This window comes from Carassius auratus, unplaced genomic scaffold (genome assembly GCF_003368295.1).
Source record: "Carassius auratus strain Wakin unplaced genomic scaffold, ASM336829v1 scaf_tig00215628, whole genome shotgun sequence".
Lineage (NCBI taxonomy): Eukaryota > Metazoa > Chordata > Actinopteri > Cypriniformes > Cyprinidae > Carassius > Carassius auratus.
Window position 1 is genome coordinate 72,476 of NW_020528169.1, and position 16,601 is coordinate 89,076.

The 16,601-nt window shown below is 36.3% G+C and overlaps 1 protein-coding gene across 2 annotated transcripts; it reads right to left on the reverse strand.

Moving 5' to 3' along the window:
- Window positions 1-3,309: 3,309 nt before the first annotated feature.
- Window positions 3,310-16,413, reverse strand: LOC113095123 (protein unc-93 homolog B1-like). 2 transcript variants are annotated; one of them, XM_026260736.1, is made up of 13 exons: window positions 16,215-16,413; window positions 15,766-15,909; window positions 12,838-12,979; window positions 12,254-12,407; window positions 11,807-11,968; window positions 10,299-10,428; window positions 9,991-10,084; window positions 7,671-7,795; window positions 6,489-6,671; window positions 5,944-6,217; window positions 5,735-5,853; window positions 4,273-4,395; window positions 3,310-3,998 (listed from the first exon to the last, which is right to left on the reverse strand). In XM_026260736.1, the coding sequence occupies exons 2-13, from the start codon at window positions 15,862-15,864 to the stop codon at window positions 3,753-3,755; spliced, it is 1,851 nt and encodes a 616-aa protein (XP_026116521.1). In that variant the 5' UTR covers window positions 15,865-15,909; window positions 16,215-16,413; the 3' UTR covers window positions 3,310-3,752. The 2 variants fall into 2 exon arrangements, with proteins under 2 accessions (XP_026116521.1, XP_026116522.1); XM_026260737.1 differs by lacking the exons at window positions 15,766-15,909; window positions 16,215-16,413 and adding an exon at window positions 15,727-15,748.
- Window positions 16,414-16,601: the final 188 nt, after the last annotated feature.

Below are 16,601 nucleotides of genomic sequence, written 5' to 3' on the forward strand. Positions count from 1 at the left end.
CTGGGCTACCATGTGGAGAGGATGATGTCACTGCGCCCCATCTGTAGCGCTGTGAGTGTGTGAGCACATTCTGATGCTTTGAAAGGGTTTCATTCACAAAGTATTCAAAGGATTTGGACTGATTTTGCCTGACAATAAAAAAGATGAGAAAATAATTTACAATGAAGGACAGAGCTGAGTCATATCTATGGACCAGAGTATAATAGACTCTTTTGGCTAAGCAACAACACTCAAAAATTAAAGATTTATTGGCATTAATGGTTCCATGAAGAACCTTTAACATCCATGGAAGCTTTCCACTGCACAAAGGTTTGCAAACTCTCTCTCAATTTGTAGGACCACCAGAGCAGTCGCATGGTCATCTATGAGAAGGAGAACTTCTTGGGCCATAACGTAGAGCTGTCTAACGATCCCATCTGTACCCATCTCTACAGGCCATGGGCTGGTGTGACAAGTAAGTGGGCTCCATGCATGTGCTGTGTGGCGTGTGACTAATGCTTGACAAAACAGTAGTGCCAAACTACTGTTCTCCAGAACTACACATTTATCATGCACAACAGCTGTGCTGACAATACACTTAAACACAACACAGATGAGACCAGCGTCATTGGCTCATAGTATCCAGTCCTTGTATTTATGAAGTGTTAATGATTTTGCTTTCACAATAAAGTCAAGTGTAACATACCATCAGATGAAACATCTTTCTTTGACTGCACATTCCTCACTTGGTGCATCAGACGCACTCGCATAACAGCAATACTGTACCTTTGACTGACACATCGGTTATGTAATGATGTTATATCAACTTGATGTTTATGCATGTTTTATTCAATTTAGCATAGTGATAATTTACCATACCATACATGAAAGGAGGACTTGCAGTTTTCATGTGTTAGGTGATAAATCAGTAGAAAAACATACCATACTCCAAAGGGGCATAGAGAAGCAAAACTCTTATTATGATTATTTTAAATATTCCATTCTCATACTTTAAGGGCCAGTTCTCACGATGAACTAAGGCTTCCCCCTCAATAAAGTCTTAATTTGCTGCTTATTAATAGTTAGTAATGTAGTTGTGAAGTTTAGGTATTGAGAAGGATTAAAGGGTTAGTTCGCCTATAACTGAAAATTAGCCCATAAATTACTCACCCTCAAGTCATCCTATGACTTTCTTCTTTCAGACGAATCCAGTTGGAGTTATAAAAAAAAATGTCTTTGATCTTTCAAGCTGTTTAATGGCACTCAGCGGGTGTTGCATGCATCAGTTCAAAAGAAGTTAAATAAAAAGCACCCATCCATAAAAAAAAAGTCTTTCACTTTAGTAGGTGAACAAAGTCCTCCTGTAGCGAATGGGTTTTTGTAAGAAAAATATCCATATTCCAAACGTAATAATCACTTTAATCTAGCTTGCGCTCACTGTTGTACATGGTAGAAGCTCCAGATGTGTCTTCACAGTGTGTGTGTGCGTGCACTTTGGATGGGTTAAAAGCAGAGCAGTACAGCAGTAAAACAGTGAGCACAAGCCATTAAAGTGATTATAAAGGTTTGAATATGGATTTTTTTACAATAACACATCAATTCGCTTCAGGAGGCCTTTGTTCACCCATACATTTTTTTTAATTGATGTACGCTTTTTATTTAAATTATTTTGGACTAATGCATGCAACACCTGCTGAGTGTCATTAAAAAGCTTGAAAGATCAAAGACATTTTTTAATATTACTCAGACTGGATTCGTCTGAAATAAATAAGTCATATACACCCAAGATGACTTGAAGGGGAGTAATTTATGGCCTAATTTTCATTTTTGGGTGAGATAACCCTTTAAGGGTTGAAGAATATGGTATGCAGATTATGTGCTTTATAAGTACTTATAAACAGTCACTAGACATGTTAGCACTGTTAACTAGTAAACCATGAGAATTGGTCCCTAAACTACGGTGTTTTTGCACATTAGAATCTAGCCAAATTTGTTAAATGAAGATTATTACTTTCTATTAAAAAAAATTTTTTCCCTGTTCCCTTCCACACAGCTTGTCATAATGTATTCAGACGCCACATTTTCTCCTCATTTCCTGTCATTGTCTGTTTCCCTGCAGCCTTGTGTGTTATGAGTACCCTGGCTATCGAGGACCCCTCAGATCCAGTCCATCGACAGAATCCAGCAGTAATGCCTGAGGGCGCAAGGAAGGAAACGGAAAACATGCAGAGCTTGGAAGCAGAGTCGTCACACCAGTCATTGTAGCAGCAGTCACTTTATGAGGTGCAGTGTGGCAAATTGTAAGACCATCAATGGCTGCACGTAGTTTCCACTTCAAAGCATACAAAGATCCACATCAATGCCCATTCAACAAAAATCACCAGCTCACATTAATCCCCATGTGATCCAAGGTAAAGTAGTAGCATATAAAAACAGTATTCTTATGAAACTAATATTCTATACAACAGAAGTAAAGTGGGAGACACCGGAGAGTGAAAAGTGTCAATCAAGGCAAGATGTGTATCTGTATATGCAACCATGTCACGTCTCTGTGACGTTTGAGTGCCATATGGGGACAGATGGGAGTGTGTGTTACACCATTCGGAGGAGAGGAGGACAACGGTTGACTAATAAAAACATACTCACCTCAAACTAGCTTCTTTTTCTTTTTGCCTGTTCGCAAAAAGACTGTAATGTAAAGATAGTAATATATCTAGTAAATGTTTTATGATAGCAGTAAGGCACTAATACACAAAAAGGTCATAATGCTGGGGACTAAGGAATGTATTTTAAATTTAAAATTATTTTTGGGAAAAAATCCTGATTGACCACCATTCAGAGCAAATCATACTGTAGCGTCAAAGCATGCTCCTTTTTTTTTCATCTGAAATCCAAGCTCAGATGGGGCAGTTCGCATTATAACATCCCACTGTTTATATAAACATGATGTGCTAAATTTTTTGGCTGTTGCATTGCAGTCAAGTCTTGCATCTTTTGCAGCATTTTGCAAAAATGCATTGTTGAACTTTTCTGAACTTGAGTACTACATTTTTAGAATGCTGTGTCATGCACGAAAGTCATCTAGAGCATGTTTAAATAAAAAATAAATGGAAAAAATAATGGCAAAATACCAAAAAGTAATTCTGTGTAAAGAAGAATATAATGGCATAAAATACCTTACCAAATGCATATGAAAGGGAATCACTGCAAACTCTAAATCAATAAAAAATAAATAATAATCCTGCAGTATTATGGAGTTCATATTAAAGCACATCATACATTGGTTTAAAACATTCAAAAATAAGCAAAAGCACAATTTGAAATTATATATCTCATCTATTTTATGTTTATTACAAATTTAAAACTGGTTTTTCAGTTACAATCAGGAAAACAGATATGAATTGAATAAAGAAGTACAGCGCACAGAAAAGAATCAGAATTGACCAGGAATCACCTTGACCAAGTCTGAAATGTAGAATATCCATTTCTATGGCAACAAACCACTTAACTTTACAAGTTATCTGCAGTCCTCATTTAAATGAAATGTTTGGTTCACCTCTACTTTTATTTTTACACTGTGAACTACTTTCTGACCTTCATTTTTTCCATCGGTGGCCTAAACCTTTTCTTTCCAAAGAAAAAAGCACTATTTAATATAAAACTGAGTAAATGCTGCCCATACCATCGCTTCTCCTTCAATTGGCCATTCAGTATTTTACAACTTCCTCTCAACTCTTTTCAATCCCCAATCGTACCTTTTCACCTCTCCTTTTCTAGTCTCTCATGTGCTGGACATATTCCTCCCTCTCTGCTGCGTGTTCGTAGGCAGAGTTGTCATGTTTCTTTCTGCGGTCCCTAACCTTTCTCCTCTCCGGTCCCTGTGAACCCTGGGAATCCTCGTCTGTATTTCTGTCCTCCTCAACCAACCTTCTCTCATCCTCATCTTTCTCATCAGCATCACTCAAGTCTGTGTCAGATTCATCAGAATTTTCTTCCTCGAGGTACCGGTAACCTTTGACCTGGAACAGGACAGTAATGTAAGACATTAGCAGTGAGAGTGATATGGAAGTATAATAATCCAAATTGAGGATGAGTCAAAATTATCGTCTGTGGTTATCGACAAATTCTCTCAATAAAGTTGTTTTGAACCTGGAAACGTAATTTTTTTATTTTACCGAATAAATTAATCTACTTCTAAGCTAACAGAAAGGCACTGGAGAGGCTGTTTCTTTTATAGAATCACTTTAAAGCCTCCAGGGACTCACTGCAGTGACACATTAATAGCTGAATTACCTTGTGTCGTGGACGGGGAATCCGCGGCAACCTGAAAGGAATTTTCTTTGCCAGGCGTCGCTCCATCTGTACGTAGCAGAAGCACGCCACTATGAGAGTCAACAATAGGAGTCCAAGCTTGGCCTGTGAAAGAGACCAGAGATAATGTTCAACAATGTTAAATATTGATTTTTGTGTTAAAAACATGTGGATACATTTCCACATTTTTAATGGAATTTCATGAAGAAAATTCTGTCGGGAGTTTTGCGCGAGTGTGAAAAAGCGCCCAGTGCAGAATTCGCAATGCTCATGTTAGTAACGCAAATGAAAGCTGCTTGGTTTGAATTAACTTCTGTGTGAACTGTGCTTCATAGTACAGAAAAAATTTGCTGAAATACTGCTAATGTTGCCACACCTTTAGACAGAACGCCAGACTACCACCAAACTGTGGTGTTTGAGTAGATCTCAGTGTTTTCTGTACTCATTAACAATGTGATTTTTTTTAACAAACCGTTTTTTAAGTGCAGTGCAGTCACCATTTCAGCGAAATTTTGTTGACAAAAACAGTCCATTGTCCATTATCAGTTATAGTGCAGTGATATATAAAAAGCACAATTCACATAATGGTCAATTTCAAACCAAACAACTGTTCAGTGTCGCAAATTTGCATGACCAACTGAACCCAAAGTGAACTCTGCAGGGGGAAATCATTCATCCTCATGCAAAATTTCCCTGATCTTGTGGGCTCCTGCTAAAATTACTAAAAAGCTTTAAACAGGAAAAAATAATTCAAAAAGATACACAAAACAGCTTGTTTACGTCATTTATTAATTCCAGTTGTTACTGAGCTCACAACTGACTCCCCCTTACTAAACAGCTACTAACAGTATATCCAATCTGAAATTAACTGAGGACCCTTACATTACTGTATTTACTTAATCATTCTCACGTTACAATGTCTAATTAATAGTTCATATTCAAAACAGAATTTTGACTATATGACCAATTTATAATAGTACTTAAAAAAATGCACTGAAATTTGTAATTACATATAAATGCTTAAGGTTTCTGAGATTTAAAGGGATAGTTTACCCAAAAATGAAAATCTTCCTCAAGCCAAAGTGTTTATGATTTTCCTACTTTTTATATTTTAAAAAGTGTCCTGGCTCTTTGAAGCTTTATAATGGGGCTTACACTACGCCTACATCATCAGCTGGAACACCGCCACTCTCTCGTGAAACACACAGGAAGTTTTAAATATGGATATTATTTTAACACAAATGCATCGACACACTTCAGTAAGCATTTATTATCCATGTAGAGTACTTTTTATGATGGATTTATGCCCTTTATGTTGCATCAGGTGACATGTTGTAACCATAATTGACATAACTGAACATTTTGTAAATTATGTTTTGCCTAGTGTCCTGTTACAGCAAATGCAAAGTATGCAGCCAAAACCTACAAAAAATAAAGGCTTTACCCGCATAGGCAATGCAGACCAAAGATAGACGATGAAGATTGCAATGGCCTGCCACCAGTGGTAGATGGTATAAACAAAGTCTAGTCGCTCCTTGTCTTCATACAGCATCCCCAGCAGAGCTACACATAACAGCATTATGTTAAATCATTGATGTTAGAGCAATTTTGAAATGAGTGTAAACTTAACGTGGAAATGGCACATATACTCACTGCTCAGTCCAGTCTTGTTGAGCGCAGTACCCAGACCCCAGAGGGCAGTGAGCACCAACAGATACGGAAGATAGCTAGGCTCTCGTGGATGGGGCGACCAGCACATAAGGGCTATAATTAGCACAAAGTGCACAAAGGCACCCACCAGAAGAATAGTCTGCCTGGGCAAGCGCAGCAGCATCAGGGCCAGGCCCGAACAGATGGAGGATGACAAACCATACACCATAACTAACAACCACAGCTTCTCCATCCCTACTGCACACACTCCATATGACTGAGAAAGACGGGCATAAAAAAAAAGAGAAAATCTGTTTAGGTAATGAGTGATTGCATGCAGTTCCTTTAATAGCGTAATTAACCTAAATAGCAGGCAAATTGGTTTACTTGCAGTGTCTTCGTAGGCGTTTAATATTGTAAAACAGCAACCAAAAACTTGCCTTGTTAAGCTAAAAAGATACTCAGTGCTGAAGGCTGACACTGTGACTTTTGGTATTCACATTTTACTTGTGTATTTCAGCTACACAGTTTTTCTCATTTTTTCTCACCAGTATGATTCCCTGGACGGCGAAGAGCACTTCAAAACCAGAGTAGACGAAGAACGGACAGAGCAGACGGAGACGGTAGTCTCGTAAGTGCTTGAAGGGCAGCTGGAAGATGTTCCCCCAGCCGATGCTGCGGAGGTCAATCTCCTCTGTGGGACGATATGCAGCTCCACACAACACCAGGAACTGTTAGGGAACACCGGCAGCACACTGTTAAAACCGGTAGTTCACTCCAAAATGGCAATTATTTTTAAAGTGCAACATGAAAGGTGAAGTTTGATGAATTATGAGCAGTTTAATCCACTCGCGCACTACATGATAAAACATTGGAACGTTGTGTGAGGAACAGTCCAAAATATATGCTTTGTTGCTGGTATCAAACCAGAGCACAAGATCAGATTTTTTTTAATGACATTCTACATTATTCATTTGAAACACAAAAAGAAATACTTTTTTTGTAGTATGAGAATTATTAAATATTTCAATAGACAGCAATTACTGTTTTTTTAACTGAATTTTCTTAAAGAGAATGTTTAAAAATAAAAATAAAAATAAAATGGACATCAAACTTGATGTGATTCAGTTGAACAATGATACAATTTTGATTTGTTTATCCCATAAAAACAAAACTGCATTGTATGGACCACTCTATGTTCATTTTATAGTACTTGTTGTCATTTGGAACGTGGTAGTCATTAAGTCATTCAATTATAGGGAAATTAATTTTAAAAAGAAAAAAAGACATTTATTATTTTAATGTGTCTTTGTTACCATGTAATTACAAATGTGTACCCAGAAATCAATTAACGACGTGTACTTACCATACTAACTCTTTTTTAATTATGCATAATATACTGTTATTTCTATAATAAATACATATAATGTGTAACAAGGACACATGAAAAAAGTGCTAACAGAAAGTAATGGATTCAGAATAGCATGAGTCTATATAAAAGATTTATTTCTGGGTGAAATATTCCTTTTTTGAATTACCACTTGATTTATTAAAAACAAAATAACAATCCTAGTTTGTTTCAGTATGAAATATCTATGTGAAAAGACTATCAAGGTCAAATTGCTGTTGACTACAGACTGATATAATCCTTTATTTTATTATTTTATTTAAGATGATGTGGCGGATAGAGACGTCAGTGATGATGATGATGATGATGATCAAAGTCTTACGATGAGCATGGCGAGGAAGGCTGCCCCCATAAGCACACTCTCCACCTCGATGAGGAGCAGAGAGCGAGGCAAGCTGAGCAAAACGGTCTTATTTAAATTCTCTATCACCCCTTTCCCAGAGGCTCCTGAGAGAGAGAGAGAGGGAAGATAAATTAAGACAAGAGAAAATAATGCATTGCACAAGACTGCAAGACAGTTTTTATATTACATTTTGGGTCTGGATGCATACATTTTTTAAAGACTTGAGACTTCAAACTGCTTCTTTCTTTATACAGTGTTTTTTCATTACAAAATATGGCAAGTGGGTGACTTTCTATGTTAAGCAGGGCTGCTGGTAATTTGGCTATTTTGCAATTTTAAACACTGGTAAAAAAAAAAAAAAAAAAAAAAAAAAAAAAAAAAAAATAATAATATCCTCATCTCTGCTGAGAGCTAGGAAGAGTCAGAAACAGCAGAGCGCTGAAGAGCAGATGTGCTGATGCCCTGGTTTGCAGGAAGGCAGAAGTGTGAAATTTCTCATTGCCAAATAACTGATTTTTTCTTAACTGTAAATATTAACACATGAAACTACCATGCCTTCAAGATGATTTTGTTCCTATTTTTTAACTATTTTCTTTAGTGTTACATGGAGTTGATTAAGGGTAAATTTATTTTCGTTGTAATTAAGTAAATGTAGTAGAAGTAATGGGCATTTCACTCTGTTAAGTATTTGGACACTACTAAGGCCATACAACATATACAGAATACATTCATTTAAATTAATTATAAATAAATAAAAATAAACTAAACAATTAACAAATAGATATATATTATTCTAGAGAACCAACTTCACTTTTCGGAGTGAATTTTGCTATTAGTTACTGCATTACTTATGATCATGATTCACTAACATTTGACAAACACAAATGTGACCCTGGAGCACAAGACCAGTCTTAAGTCGCAGGGGTATATTTGTAGCAATAGCCAACAATACATTGTGTGGTTCAAAATTATATATTTTTTTCTTTTATGCCAAAAATCACTAGGATATTAAGTTTGTAAATTTGAAAAGTAAATAAAAAGTTTTAATATATCAAAACTTAATTTTTGATTAGTAATATGCTTTGCTAAGAACTTAGATTTGGACAGCTTTAAAGGCGATTTTCTCAGTATTTTAATTTTTTTGCACCCTCAGATTCCAGATTTTCAAATAGTTGTATCCTGGCCAAATATTTTCTGATCCTAACAAACCATACATCAATCGAAAGCTTATTTACTATATATTATTATGTATAAATAATACAAATATTTTAATTTAAATAATAGAATATTATGACTTTTTTTGTCCAGGGTCACGAATATGTTTTCTCTTAGTTATGAATCCATACATATATTGTTTTATAAAACCAAACCAAAAAAAGACAAAGAAATTAGAAAAAGGGTTTCAAATGCTAAACATTCAAAAGTTTGGCAGTCAGTACATTTTCTCAAAGAAATTATTACATTTATTCAGTAAGGATGTATTCAATTTTTGCTCTCTCATTTTTTAGTCTCTTTGGATTAATTAAATAATTAACTAACTAATTCAAATAAATGCTGTTCTTTAAAACAATCCTGGAAAATGGTTTCCATAAAAATAGTATGCAGCATCAAGTCAGTATGTAATCGTGATTTCTGAAGGATCATGTGACACTGAAGACTGGAGCAATGATGCTGAAATCTTAGCTTTACATCACAGGAATAAAATGCATTTTAAAATATATTCAAATAGAAAAACATACTGTTTTACTGTATTTTGATCAAATAGATGCAGCGTTTGTATGCATAAGAAAAAAAATATTTTTTTCAAAGATCTTACTGACAAACATTTGAATGAATCTCATACTGAAATCGATTTTCTTCTGCCGTTGGGTTACTCATTTTCCTAGCAATTCTGGTCGGCATAGAAAGCAACAGCTGTTCGGGTGTTATATTGTTTTTCCATAGTGTCAGTTTTTGTTTTTATATCCTGTAGCTCCCTTATAAATATGTATACCTTATGTTTAATGTGGTGGGTTTTATTTTTATAGGTGTTATAACTCGCAAAAGGTGAACAACTTTTTACAAGTCTCCCCAGTGAGCGCAGCAAGCCAGCACATCAGTTTTGAAAGTCTTTAGTACTTCACACTCCCAAGTCTTTTTTTGACTATTCTTCGTTCTACATTGAGCATCAAGCATGTGAAAACATCACAAAAAGATATGAGAACTAATGCAAATATCATACTAAGCAGCTGCTCGGTCTGTGAATGACACCAAGTGTGTAAAGCTAAAAAGAGTTCAAGATCAAGCGAGAGGATTTTACCACACTGCGTGACTTTGAAGAGAGTGTGTTTGTAATCATTCAGATAGCGATTGAGAAACAGCACCATGGGGAACTCGGCAAACACGAAACTCAGCTGCAGGAGAGAAGAGAGACAGAGTGAACGCTATAAATAGCTGCATATTAATGCACAAACCCACATATGCAGCCGGGATCTGACACATACACACACACGCAGCTCTGAATACACATAAACACTTCAGGGGAAAACACAACTAATTAAAGGTTAACTATTACTGATTTACTGCAACTGCACACATTTTAGCCAGAAACGGATCATCTTATCTCACATGGAAAATGATGTAGAAGACAGACTGGAAAATGATGATGTAAGAATTGAAGGCTCCTTTGGGGGGCTTCTTCTGCTCCTGGACATGTTCGTCCTTATAGTTCACATACTCATAATACTGCTGGGCCATTCTGATCACCACACAAAACAAAGAGGAGGGAGTGGGTGGGGAGTTAGTTAACTCTTATTGTATTTTTCTAGTGAGCAAAGACTATGTGAGGTGGTATAACTGAGAATTGCTAAATGCATAATCTGAAAAATGATGAGCAAGCAGGTTTCTCCGTTTACCAACTCACAGAACTGATTTGTCGAGTCGGTGTTGCAATAATGAAAATCATCCGACATTTTGGCTTAGCTATAGTTTCTCCAACAGAACTGGGATCATTTTACATTTACATTCAATCGTTTAGCAGATGGTTTTGTTGTTGTTATAAATAAGAACAATAGAAGCAATTAAACCAACAAACGGGTAATTTTTATGTAAATATAATATGTAAATACTGTGACAAATCCAGATTAGTATAACACCACTAGCAAGGGTTTTTAAAATAATAATAATAATAATAATAAAAAAACAAGTAGATAGAATTGAAAAATCTTTATTTTTTCAAATGCTACTGTTGGAGGTCAAGTTTCTTGTATTTAAAATATTTCACAGCGAAGGATGGTTTTCATGTTATGGCCTGTAACTGCAAAATATGTGACCCTGGAGCACAAAACCAGTCTTAAGCCACTGGGTTATATTTGTAGCAATAGCCAACAATACATTGTATCGGTCAAAATTATTGATATTTTGTAAATTTCCTAAAATTTACCCTCAGATTCCAGATTTTCAAATAGTTGTATCTCGGCCAAATATTGTCCTAATAAACCATACAACTTATTTTTTCAGCTTTCATGCGATGTATAAATCTCTATTTCGAAAAAACGGACTCTTATGACTGGTTTTGTTGTCCAGGGTCACATATATATTCAGAATTCTCTAATATTGGACAATAATCAATATAATACTGATAAAGTGCATTACAACTGCAGCTTCAGTTTTGCTTTTATTTTGCGTAATAATGCTGAACTACTGCAGAAAATTGAGAAGTAGAATAAAATACTGTAAACTTCCAATAAAATAGCAATATGCTTAAAATGACTGACCCATACACCATCATTCAAAAATTCTGTATGTTTTTCTGAAAGAAGCCTCCTATTAAAAACACCAAAACTGTGAAATATTATTACTATATATTATATTATTACTATCTTCTATTTTAAATACTTTAAAATCTTAATATTTCCGGTGAGGGAAAAGCTGAATTTTCAGCATCATTACATTTTATTAACAATGACCATTTTCTCAGGATTTATTTATAGAATAGTATTTATAATATTATAAATGTCTTTACTGTTGCTTTTGATCAATTTAAAGCTTACTTGCTCAATAGAATCATTCATGTCTTCCTCAAACTATACTGTACATCACTGATCCGGGCACCTTCAGCTTCTGAACACCCTCACCTGGTGATGTAGTTTCCAAGTGATGCCCAAAGAGGAACGATGACAATACCAATGGCCACAGCTGACGGTACAAGAGTGTAATATCGCTCCCAGTAATTGGTTGATACAAAGAGAGCATAGATGCCCGAAGCCAGGAACATCATCCACTTAGTACCAAGAAATCTGAGAAAGAAATTGAGAAAAACAATTAAGGGTGTGGGATTACTGAACTGTAATTATCACCAGTCATTTTTAGTTCACACCACAGACGTGAGAAGACCTTTGGTGCCAAAACTGCTTGAGCATTAAGTGGACAGTAGATGAACAGTAGAAGCTTTGCTAATAACTGTGACGGCGGGTGAAAGAAAACATCCAAAAAACCAAACTAAATGAGCAAAGCGGTAAAAACGTAGGTTGCATGAGCATTATGAAACAAAAGACAAATGCAAGGAAAGAGAAAAACTTAACCTAATGAGCACCGGCGTGTAGAGCAGGCCGACAATAGGTGTAACGTTGATGCCCATCAGCATTTTGTTGTCGATATCCTCCAGCCCTAAAGTACCATACTTCACCTCTCTATACGTCTCATCGTAGTGCAGAATTAACTGCATCTGTAATAGACCTACAAAGAAACAGCTCATGATGAAACATGCACAACTCTCCGAAAACCTTCTTTTGTTTTTGGCTTGTGACAAGATGTCTCAGATTTGTCAGCTGCTCCTCGATTTCACAGTCTCGGTCCAAATGAGACATCTTTTTGTGTGTGTGTGTGTGTGTGTGTGTGCATGCCAATGAACTTGCTAAAAATGGCCAGAAGAGTGAAGAGTCAGTGAAGTATGCCATCCACAAAACATGTCATATTCATTTGCACTGCAGACAGTGCATAATGAAATCACACTGATACAACAGTGTGACATAAGTAGAGTCCTACTCAGTGTCGTATTTAGAGTAAGATCTTTTTATAAAGCAGCGTGCAGACTTTGAGGAGTATGAGGTCATCACTGGACTGATTCATGTTATGTGCCTGTGGTGTGTGATGCACAATGGCTGACCCATGTAAACGCTGTAGATGATCATTCCTCCGCAACTGGCCCCCACCACGTTCTTCACTACGCCCAGCCTCTTTCGTCTGTAGTACTTGCGCTCCTCCTCATCCTCATCGTAGTCAGGATGTGGGCCGAGAAACTCCTCAACCTGTCAGTGGAAGAATGGTCCAAAAGGTCTGAGACAATATTGAAAATTCGAGATTTTACCATTTTTCATGTATTTTTCAAATAAATGCAGCCTTGGAGAACATAAAAGACTTTTGAACAGTAGTTTAATTAGGGCTGCACTGTCATGACAAAAAACATAATTGTCGATTATTCCCTTGAAATTGTACTTGCAATTATTAATTATGATTCTCACAATTTACATTGAATCATGTTTATACCATCGTTTGATGCAAGTGGATTCCGTATTTTTTATATGAAAGTAAACAAGCTGAAAACACTAACTTAAAAAAGCTTTTCTATAGTATTAAGCCTCAAATGTCAAATATGCAGGTGCTGGTCATAATACATTTATTTACATTTACATTTATTCATTTAGCTCACGCTTTTATCCAAAGCGACTTAAAATTGCTATATATGTCAGAGGTCGCACACCTCTGGAGCAACTAGGGGTTAAGTGTCTTGCTCAGGGACACATTGGTGTCTCACAGTGGAGCTAACACCATAATTAGAATATCATCAAAAAGTTGATTTATTTCAGTATTTCCATTCAAAAAGTGAAACTTGTATATTATATTAATTCATTACACACAGACTGATAGATTTCAAATGTTTATTTCTTTTAATTTTGATGATTATAACTGACAACTAAGGAAATCCCAAATTCAGTATCTCAGAAAATCATAATATTGTGAAAAGGTTCAATATTGAAGACACCTGGTACAACACTCTATGCAGCTAATTAACTCAAAACACCTGCAAAGGCTTTTAAATGGACTCTCAGTCTAGTTCTGTAGGCTACACAATCATGGGGAAGACTGCTGACTCGACAGTTGTCCAAAAGACGACCTTGCACAAGGAGGGTAAGACACAAAATGTCATTGCAAAAGAGGCTGGCCGTTCACAGAACTCTGTGTCCAAGCACATTAATAGAGAAGTGAAGGGAAGGGAAAGATGTGATAGAAAAAAAGTGCACAAGCAATAGGGATAACCGCACCCTGGAGAGGATTGTGAAACAAAACTGTGGGATAGATTCAAAAAGAGTGGACTGCAGCTGGAGTCAGTGCTTCAAGAACCACTACACACAGACGTATGCAAGTCATGGGTTTCAGCTGTCGCATTCCCTGTATCAAGCCACTCTTGAACAACAGACAGCGTCAGAAGTCTCTGGAGACAAAAAGGACTGGACTGCTGGTGAGTAGTCCAAAGTTATGTGCTCTGATGAAAGTAAATTTAGCATTTCCTTTGGAAATCAGGGTCCCAGAGTCAGGAGGAAGAGAGGAGAGGCACACAGTCCACGTTGCTTGAGGTCCAGTGTAAAGTTTCCACAGTCAGTGATGGTTTGGGGTGCCATGTCATCTGCTGGTGTTGGTCACCTGTGTTTTCTGAGGTCCAAGGTCAACACAGCCGTATACCAGGAAGTTTTAGAGCACTTCATGCTTCCTGCTGCTGACCAACTTTATGAAGATGCAGATTTAATTTTCCAACAGGACTTGGCATCTGCGCACAGTGCCAAAGCTACCAGTACCTGGTTTAAGGACCATGGTATCCCTTTTCTTAACTGGCCAGCAAACTCGCCTGACCTTAACCCCATAGAAAATCTATGGGGCATTGTGAAAAGGAAGATGCGATATGCCAGACCCAAGAATGCAGAAGAGCTGAAGGCCACTATCAGAGCAACCTGGGCTCTCATAACACCTGAGCAGTGCCACAGACTGATCGACTCCATGCCATGCTGCATTGCTGCAGTAATTCAGGCAAAAGGAGCTCCAACTAAGTATTGAGTGCTGTACATGCTCATACTTTTCATTTCATACTTTTTTTAGTTGGCCGAGATTTATAAAAATGCTTTCTTTGTATTGGTCTTAAGTAATATTCTAATTTTCTGAGTTAATGAATTTGGGATTTTCCTTAGTTGTCAGTTATAATCATCAAAATTAAAAGAAATAAACATTTGAAATATATCGGTCTGTGTGTGATGAATGAATATAATATACAAGTTTCACTTTTTGAATGGAATTAGTGAAATAAATAAACTTTTTGATGATATTCTAATTATATGACCAGCACCTGTACATCAGATTGGTGTCTTTAAATTATAAAAAAAAAGTAAAAATATGAATGGTATTAACATGTTATACTAAAATTCCAATTTAAATAATAGGGAAAACACTTAAGATAACATGTAGAAAGAAAAAACGCATCTTAAGCACGTAGAATAACATAAGTGGACTTGTAATCGAGATTAGAAATTCGATTAATTGTGCAGCCCTAAGTGTAATTTTAAAGAACATGTTGTAATAAATATAAAAAAAGACTTGAGTCTTTTAAACTTCATGGTACATCAGTATATTAAATTCACAAACTATAAATTATGAGTATTTAAAGAAAAAAAATAAAATAAGAAGGATTCAAGGAAATGTCAAATTAAAATTATTTATTATTTTTATATTATTGAATTATTTGATTAAAAGATGTAAAACATGTAACATTACATCACATTTCGTAAAATTATATAACATTTAATGTCACCTAAACAACAGTTTTTATTGAAGAATTAAGTTCTGGAATGATAACATTAACAGTGGTTAAATATTTATTTCGTAGATTTTCTTTTTTTTCAGTTTAGAAAACGTTTCAAGCTGTTTTGTCGTCAATAAAGCAGAAGTATCACTGATACATCCTAGCTTACATAAAAAAGAAAAATTCTTGGCCCGCTACTGACGCTACCTATCCCTGTATGTTTTCGTCAGGAGCGGCCAGCTGCACCTGATCATGTGCATCAGCAGGGGGCGCTCGGTTTCCTTCCGCCTCCCTCTCCGCCTCCGCCTCGCTGTACACGTTCTCCTCAGTGATCACTGCTGCCATCTGCCGGCCGCACTGCTCTCTCACCGCGGTAATGCAGGTAGATCACTGCCAGAGGTAAACATTTCAAACATAAAACAAAATAAACATTTTGAGTGACAGCAAAAAAGAGGGAGAAGAATAGAAAACTGTTGCGACTCTGAGTCTGTAATGTAATTAAATACTACATAAACTTGTTCGAAACAAGGTTTGATTGTGGGCGGAAGGTCTAATACAGGTGTATAAAACGACGACACGATAGCGCAACGGCTTTTTAACGCATTTATAGGTAACTTAATGTTGTATATGTAATGAAGCTTGACGATCAAGCAGGGCGAAGTAAACATTAAGCACTAACTAATGAACAAACTTACCAAAGTGGAAATGTCGCTATAGCGACAAAGTCTGCACAGCCGTTTAAAAGATTAAAACCTAACGTTTAAGCAACTTATATGGAGCATCTAATGAAATTTTCGCCTCATAAAACGATGGCTGTAGGTTTTATTAAAAAAAGAGAGAAGGAAATGAAAGTTTTCTGCCCTAGTTCCCCATTGTCTTAAAGGGACAGTGCCTTCTAATGTGGGCTGTTCACACGTGACATAAGGCAGTTGAAAGTTTGCTTTTAATGTTTGCTCAACTTAATGAAGATAACATTGCTGTCAACACACTAGTTACTAGCGAATTATTAGGCACCGTCTTGATTGATTGCAGTTTTAATGTCAGTGTTGCCAACTAATTTTAATGGGAAGTTGCTAAAGAAA